We start from the raw sequence: 7,932 nt of genomic DNA, 5'->3' as shown, positions 1-7,932 counted from the left end.
GAGCGATAATGATCTATTAAGCTGCACAAACTCATTAGTCACAATAATGGTTGTCATTAATCACCGAAACATACCTTGAGGGCCTAGATGCTTACACTACGACGCCACTCGCCCTGGGCGGTCCTCCTCTCACCGCTGCCTCGGGCAGGGGGCCGGGGGCTCCTGGCCGCGTGTGGCCGAGGCGCTGCGGCCGCGGCGGCGCTCGCCATGGGCGGGCCTCTTCTCGCGCCTGGTTGCCGGCCACCGGCCTCTAGATTTTGGTGCTTGCCTCCGATCGCATGTTCGGTTGCGTTGACGGCGGGCCTCCCTGGGTGGCGTCATCTGCTGTCGTTCGGCTCTGGGTTGGTATGAGGTGAAGGCGAAAGCCTTGGTCTACTTGCGGGCCGGTGACGGCGACGCTTGAGGGCGTCGCTTACCTTGTTGAAGACATCGCTTTTTCTCCCTATGCCTTGCTCTTCGGTGAGCTTTTCGTGTGAAAACCTAGACCATGTTGGTCGGACAACGACGTCGCTTTTTGCGTCGCTTCCTCCTTGGAGTCGTTGTCTTGGAAGCTCTTACCGCTGGTGGTCGCCTGCTCTTCTCGGAGAGGATTCACTTCTGCTTGCCTTCGTTTAGTTTCCTCTACATTGCCCAGGTTGTGTTGGTCGCTGTTGGCGGATGCTTTGCCGCCCCTCTCTTCGTTGGCGGATTCTTCGCCTCTGTGCTGCTCTGGCTGATGCTTTGCCGCCGTTGTCATTGGTTGGAGTCCACTTCGGGCGGATGCCTTGCCACCGTTGTTGGTTCGTCGGGTGGATGCTTTGCCACCGTCCTTGTGTTGTAGGCCTTTACATCTTTGGTGGTGTAGTTTTCTTTAGCAGGTTCAGTTGTGTGGTTTTGGCTAGGTTCGTGGGTCCGGGTGTGTCTCCTCCCCTGTTGTTCTTGCTGTTCTTGTTTGTGGTTTTGGTCGGCCGCCACTTGCTTGGTGGTTCTCTTTGTCCGCCTTAGTAGATTTTGCATATTAAGATTTGTAATTGTCGTATTGTTTTTCTCTTAATGAAATACGTGCTCAGGCACGTTCGCGAAAAAAACATGTGCTTGTCAAAATGGGCCATGGGCTGGTACTGGTGGGCAGCCCACAGTAATTGGTGGGCCTCGTCCTGTCTCCCTCGCTCGATTCGGCCCACACAGCCCGCCCGCCGCCCCTGCTGCCGCGAGCGGAGCTAGAGCTACCAAACCGGCCGCGGCGGGACACCTCGGCGTGCGTAGCCTCCACGCGGTGCCGTTGCTGCGTCAGATCGACGCGCGGCGACTCCGCCCCGACCAACCCGCCGCTCGAATCGCTGCCGGCCCCTCTCCTCCCTCCGCGCCCGCCTTCCAAGTTCCACCACGCTCTGGAAGCTGCGCCCCCCCCCCCCCCCCCGCCCCCCCCCCCCCCGGCCCCCCGTTCTTCAGAGTCGAGACCGGGAGAAGAGCTGGTCGACAGGTCGAGGGATGGCCGCCGAGAGCTGCGTCCCGCGGCCCCTGTTCGGCGGCGCCATCTCCACCGCCTTCCCCGCCCGCTTCCAGGTACAGGTATGAGGCTGGAGGGCTCTCCGCCTTCCCCCCGCACCCTCCACTCCTCCTTGCCCCCCGAGGTTTCCCTTCCTTTTCTGCGTGCGCGTGGCGCTGACGCTTTGTTTTGGGCTTGTTTTTTTACCTGTTCAGGACGTGAGCAACATTCGGGAGGTCCCCGACCATCAGGTTCGTGCTGTTCTCGCATTGCAGTTCCGATTCTGTAGGATGTGTTTATGAAGCGTTATTCCGTAGGATTGTGTTCTCGTGCGTTTGGAGAATTTGTTTGCTCTCTGTTTGACGGGCTATGCCGCGCAGGAGGTTTTTGTTGATCCAGCCCGCGATGAGAGCCTAATCTTCGAGCTGCTGGACCTCAAGGGCGAGGTGGACGACGCCGGCAGCGCGCTCTGGTTCCTGCGCGACATCGCGAACGAGCAAGACGCCGGGGACAATTTGGTAAACAAAATCAGCAACACCTTGACTTTGCTACGGTTGAATTAGTGCCACTAAGCCATGTAAGAGCATCTCCAGCAGTTTGGCAAATCAAATTGCTATCTTTGATTTTTGGCAAAAACATTAAAAATACTCCTCCAACAGTTTGACAAAAGACTTGGCAATTTTTGGCAACTTAGGAAAAACCAGCCTCCAGCGCGCAAATATACACGTGCGGCGCGCTGTTGGCATCATGATTTCTAGTGGCGCGCGGTTGGCATCATGATTTCTAGTCAGGTGGGAGGGTGAAAAAAGAAATAAATAACAGAGAAGGGTTTCTGATTTAAGTTTTCAAGAGGTGAAAGGGCATAAATATAATTTTGTTTCTCTCTCAGGGTTTCTGATGTAAGTTAGATCTGGGTTTGGCAAGTGAATTATGCCAAACTGTTGGAGATAAGCTCTTTTTTTATTTGGTATATTTTTTTAGAAGTTGGCAAAACACAAGATATGCCAAGTAAAATATGGCAAACTGTCGGAGATGCTCTAACAGACTCATTTGGCAAATTACCAATGTGTTTAGAGAACTATTAGGTTGGACGGCAATGCTACCTGATTGAACTAGATTAACGTAAAATACATGTTGGTAAAATATTTCTTGTTTGTTTGCTAGGTGGTTGAGCATTCTGGGACGCTCGAGCTAGCTGGTTTGCGTCTAGGAGAAGCACCTGCGGTGGCTCGAACTTCGGCCGGCCAGCTGGTAAGATTATTTACTGTACCAATATCAATATGGTGTGCCGCACTGCCGCCCTTATCAATCTATGTCTTGTCCATTGGTTTTTGTTCGTGCTTATTTTGATTAGATGATACAAGATTTCTAGTGTTGTAGAATTTTTGTGTAATCCTTTTTGTGCATATTAAGGAAAATAAACAAGTTCGCAGTAGGGATTAAACATCCTTGAGAAACAATAACAATGAATCTAAGTCAGGCAGACTGTGGGTTTGCTTTGCTCAAGTATTTCCATATGGTGACTGCACCTTCAGAATTTTGATATGAAGGCATGTTGAAGTACATCCTTCTCATTTTTCACGGTAAAAAAAAAAGAATGGGAGAAAAGGCAATTTTTGGCCTTCAATTGGGAGAGTGGCTATCCAGGAAATGTTGTGCTTTATGAAACATATGTTCAACTGCATATTGATGTTTATGTTGGCATTTATTATTCAGTTTCTTGATATGCATTCAAATGGTAGAGAAATAGAACTAAGTAGTGTCAGAAAAAAGCATGGTAGGATCTCATGCCCTCCTTTGGTTGTCTATGTAGGCAGTCTCAAAAGGGAGGCAGGGCAGAGAAGCGCAGAACATTGTTCGAGTGGGTACCACCCTTGATGAGTATTGTTAAGAACATTTGATATATTGGCTCTTCAAACTGAATGACGTGTTGCTTGTTATAGCTTTACCTGGCAAACATACGTCTCAAGGATGCAGCAACCGATGTACTTATCACTGCATACGAGCCGCTGTTGATAAAGTAAGTCATGTAGATTGTTATCTCATATTTCCGGTTATTAATGGGTATTTTATAATATTCTTGAACAAAATGTTATAAACCATTTCATGTTTCCTCAAGGCTGAAAAGAATGTTGTAATTTTAAAAATAACACAATTACCATCTACTGGCATTTGTTGGCAAGTGAATGAAATTATATTAGTATATTGTTTTGGATCGTTTGCATAAATACATCTTGACATGTTTAAAATGAGGGTCAATTATGTTGAAACAGGACATTATTTTAGTAAACAACAGGATGTTCTGCTTCTTAAACATACCTTTTTTTTTTGCAAGTCTCTGTCAGCTTCACACTATGGAATACCCTTATGTTCAGACAGAAAAATTTATTTCAGGCATTCAGCTTTGTACCTTGGCACACTGGATGCTAGTGCCGTAGAATTGGGAGAAACATGAGCCGTGGTATTTATTTAGTAAAGTGAGGGATTGATGTTTGTTGCCCCCTAATTGGTTTATTCTGTCTGATCTTATTTCAGCCCCTTGAGTGAAAGCGCTGCTGCAGTTACCGCTGGTCCAGCTATACCTGCTGAACAAGCTGGATGCTTACCGATGTCTGAGATCTTCAAAGTTGCCGTGATGAATTTCAATGTGCATGATTGGAACCTTTTCAATGGAGGCCCTTGAAGTAGCTGTTTTCTTGTTTTAGATCTAGTCCTAGGTAGTGTCTTACGAACGCCCCTATGGACATTCATCCTCGCATCTGTAGAATTTGTCAGCTAAATTTAGTACAATGTAGTCAACTGATCCTGCTTGATCAGTGGAGCCAAATCTGTCTTTTATGCTAAACATGGGGCATTTGAATTGAGATATCCGATATGAAGCTATCAAAATTGTGAGGGAGATGGTGCTTTTAAGTTTTGCTGGATGTTTGAAAAGGGAAAGATGTCAACCTTGCATTTCATAGCATGTTCTGATAATTTTTGTCCTACATGATACCATATACTCTTGATCGATCACTGATCGCTCACTGCACCCTGTACCAAGGATCCAGGATGACGAACATGTGAACTATGAAGTCTGTGGGAATTGGGAAATGCCAATTGCCAAATGACAAATTGGGTCGATGCTGGTTGGTTGGATCTTTTCGTCACACATTTCGACTGATGCTTCACTACTTCCTATTGACGCCTCCAATCTGTTTGGAGATTTATCGTAATTCATACTTGAAGGCAGGTTGGTCTCTGGCTCATTTCACACCATGTTCACAGACTAAGATGTGCACCCTGCTATTCGTTAGTTGAACATGTGGGTATATCATGCAATTTCAGTTGTTGAGTTGTACGATCACTGCAATTGGATTGATCTGCTTCTGAGTGTTGTGAACACCTCAAAGAAAACTGGTTCCGGAATCGCCGTCTTTGAACAAAGGGTTTGAAATCTACAAGAGGATCTTTCGACCGATCAAAATGGTAGTATATATTACAATTCCACATTATACAGCGTTGCGACTTCCTTTGCCGGAAGTCGATTATAATCCGTCGTCCCTCGACAATGAAAAATCAGAGAGAAGGGAGAGGGGTGGAAAAAAAGGAAGTGGAAACCGTTGGGGGGGGGGGGGGGGGGGGGGTGTTTGGGGCCTCCATTTCTCATTAAAAATTATCATCAGGGAAGAGCCTGTGGAAAATTTCGAATTCGAGGATGATGAGTTACATCTTGGATCACTTCCACTTGTTGGCGACGATGTCAGCTAGGTCGACGACCCTCTGGGAGTATCCCCACTCGTTGTCGTACCATGCGATGACCTTGACCATGTCGTCGCCCATGACCATGGTGAGCGAGGCGTCGATAGTGGAGGAGACGTCGGAGCACCTGAAGTCGACGGACACGAGAGGCACGTCGCAGACCTCGAGGATGCCGCTGAGCTCGGTGGCGGCGCTGTCGCGGAACGCCTGGTTGACCTCCTCGGCGAGGGTCTTCTTGGAGACCTGCACGACGAGGTCGACGACGGAGACGTTCGGGGTGGGCACCCGGAGCGCGATCCCGTTGAGCTTGCCCTTGAGGTTGGGGAGCACGAGCGCGACGGCCTTGGCCGCGCCGGTGGAGGTGGGCACGATGTTGAGCGCGGCGGCGCGGGCGCGGCGCAGGTCGCGGTGGCTGGCGTCCAGCAGCCTCTGGTCACCGGTGTAGGAGTGGGTGGTGGTCATGGTGCCCTTGATGATCCCTGCATGCATGAGCCATTACTAGTTACATGATGAGCTAGCTAGCAGATCGGAATTCGGAACGTGGTGGCTTAATAATGGAGTATATATATGGATTACAAAAAGAAGACGCACCGAACTTCTGGTCGAGGACCTTGACGAAGGGCGCGAGGCAGTTGGTGGTGCAGGAGGCGTTGCTGATGATGGGCTCATCGGGGTTGTACTGGTCGGCATTGACGCCGACGACGTAGGTGGGGATGTCGCCCTTGCCCGGCGCGGTGATGAGCACCTTCTTGGCCCCGGCCTGGATGTGCTTCCCGGCGCCCTCGCGGTCGACGAAGACCCCCGTCCCCTCGATGACGAGGTCGATGCCGAGCTCCCCCCACGGCAGGTTGCTGGGGTTGCGGTCGGACACGACCTTGATGACCTTGCCGTCGACGGAGATGGCGCTGTCGCCCTCGGGCCTCACGTCGGCGTCGAAGATGCCGAGCGTCGAGTCGTACTTGAGCAGGTGCGACGCCTGCTTGACGCCCCCCGTGTCGTTGATGGCGATGACGTCCAGCGGCGAGTCGTCGCGCCCGTGCCAGCACCGCAGGAAGTTGCGCCCGATGCGGCCGAACCCGTTGATCGCCACCTTGAGCTTCGCCTCCGCCGGCGCCCGCCGCGGCCCGCCGCTGCTCGTGCCGACCTGCGCGCGCGCACAGCCGCCAAGCGAGAGTAGTGAGCGTGCTGGTCATCTCATCCATCCGTCCCCAAGCCGTGCATCATGCGGTGCGGGGTGCGGGGGAGCAGCAGGGCGCGCTTACGTACCGCGTGGGTCCGGAAGGAGACGGCGGACATGAAGTCGTCGGAGGCGGCATTGCTCCGGCGCAGCGGCAGCGACGCGGAGCTCCTGAGCCCGGAGAACTCGCAGAGGCCGGCGGCGCCCTGGAGCGGGACGGTGGCGGCGGAGAGCATGGGCGACGCCATGGCGGCCACCACGGAGCAGAGATGATCAAAGCTGACGAGGATGCCAGCCGGCGAGGCGGAGGCGGACGGGCGTATATACGGGCCGGCGGATTGGGGCGGCCGCGTGTGTGGTGCGCGGGGGGCGCGGCGCGGGATCGTGAGGCCCCCATTGGCCGGGGGATCTGATTTCGGATAGCCCCAACGTATGGTTGCCGATGACCGCGGCGCCCGGCGCCCACACCCTTCCTTCACTGTGCCGGCCGCTCGATCAAAATGCGTGGCCTTTTTCTCTCTGTCGCGGCGTGGTGCCGGTAGAAGAAGAAAGTAGCGGTAAGGAACGAGGAATTTTTGTTCCGGCCGGCCCGGGGAGCCAGGAGCTGCTGTGTGCTGCTGGGCCGGAGGAGCTCCCAGGCCTCTCAGGTGTTGGTCAAACGAGGCACTGAACCTGAAAGCAACGCACGCTGATTGATGGATGGAAATGGTCATGGGTATCCGGGGTTGGATTCGGCAGAGTTCGTCCGCGCTCGTGATCGGGGCGGGGAACTCGCCGGTTGCCGCCCGATTTTGTGAGGCGGTCGTGCTCGTCGACGGGATGGCGAGAGCGTGAGGAGCTGCGACTTTGTGAATCGCGGCCATCCGATCCGCGCTGCCCGCCCTGCCTGTAAGCGCGCGGCTAGGCCGGCGCGGCGCGAGATGACCTCCAGTTCTCACGATCTTTTTTTTTTCTTTTCCCCCCACCGGTGCGGGTATGTGGGCAAGCGTCGCTCTCTGTCTGCTTGGCGCTTTGAAGCTTGTCGCGTTGCGTCCGAGGTCGCGCCGCCTGCTTTCCGTTCCATGGGCGCAAGCAAGGCCACACCGACACTGATAGGTGCACTTGCTCGTGGCGGTGTGTGTCCCACGGCCACGGGCGATCAACGATCCCCATCCTCCATCGAGTGGGCTGCTTCGCCCACAACACCAGACACACATACCAGGCCGCGAGCAGCAAGCCCAGCAAGAACGTAGGCCCAGGCCGAGGACGTACGTGATGTTGTCATGTCAGCCCAGGCGGCGTCACGGCCCTCGGCCCGTCCGTTATGCTCCAGGATTCTTTCCTCGCCCGCGCCGCGGCAGCATGCTTTTGCAGTTGGAATTCCTTTGCGGTTTGCTCCCGGGGGTGTTGGGTGTGGGTCGGGCTCACGGCCCGTGCCTGTGATCCAACGAGCCCTTTTTTTTTTAGGAAATCCAACAAGCTTCTTCTCGCGCTGCTCTGGTCATTTTTTTCTCTAAAACTTTAACGAAGCAGATACTGGTACTAGAATGTGCTAAAAAAAGATACT

At 53.1% G+C, this 7,932-nt stretch overlaps 2 protein-coding genes across 4 annotated transcripts; one reads left to right on the top strand and one right to left on the bottom strand.

Annotated features, from left to right (window-relative positions):
* Positions 1 to 1,230: 1,230 nt before the first annotated feature.
* LOC120642290 (ran guanine nucleotide release factor) lies at positions 1,231 to 4,402 on the top strand. Of its 3 annotated transcripts, XM_039918749.1 has the most exons (8): positions 1,231 to 1,551; positions 1,684 to 1,719; positions 1,849 to 1,986; positions 2,633 to 2,719; positions 3,282 to 3,329; positions 3,412 to 3,488; positions 3,863 to 3,929; positions 4,004 to 4,144. In XM_039918749.1, exons 1-7 carry the CDS (start codon positions 1,471 to 1,473, stop codon positions 3,921 to 3,923), a joined length of 528 nt encoding a protein of 175 aa, XP_039774683.1. In that variant the 5' UTR covers positions 1,231 to 1,470; the 3' UTR covers positions 3,924 to 3,929; positions 4,004 to 4,144. The 3 variants fall into 3 exon arrangements, with proteins under 3 accessions (XP_039774683.1, XP_039774682.1, XP_039774681.1); XM_039918748.1 differs by lacking the exon at positions 3,863 to 3,929 and having other exon boundaries at positions 1,382 to 1,545; positions 4,004 to 4,402; XM_039918747.1 differs by lacking the exon at positions 3,863 to 3,929 and having other exon boundaries at positions 1,387 to 1,551; positions 4,004 to 4,402.
* A 495-nt stretch (positions 4,403 to 4,897) lies between these two features.
* On the bottom strand, positions 4,898 to 6,782 carry LOC120642289 (glyceraldehyde-3-phosphate dehydrogenase A, chloroplastic). The gene is made up of 3 exons (XM_039918746.1): positions 6,476 to 6,782; positions 5,801 to 6,353; positions 4,898 to 5,688 (listed from the first exon to the last, which is right to left on the bottom strand). The coding sequence occupies exons 1-3, from the start codon at positions 6,632 to 6,634 to the stop codon at positions 5,186 to 5,188; spliced, it is 1,215 nt and encodes a 404-aa protein (XP_039774680.1). The 5' UTR covers positions 6,635 to 6,782; the 3' UTR covers positions 4,898 to 5,185.
* Between the last annotated feature and the right edge of the window lie 1,150 nt (positions 6,783 to 7,932).

This window comes from Panicum virgatum, chromosome 7K (assembly GCF_016808335.1).
Source record: "Panicum virgatum strain AP13 chromosome 7K, P.virgatum_v5, whole genome shotgun sequence".
NCBI classification, from domain to species: domain Eukaryota; kingdom Viridiplantae; phylum Streptophyta; class Magnoliopsida; order Poales; family Poaceae; genus Panicum; species Panicum virgatum.
The sequence above is the reverse complement of the archived record's forward strand: the minus strand, read 5'-3'. Positions and strand labels throughout refer to the sequence as shown.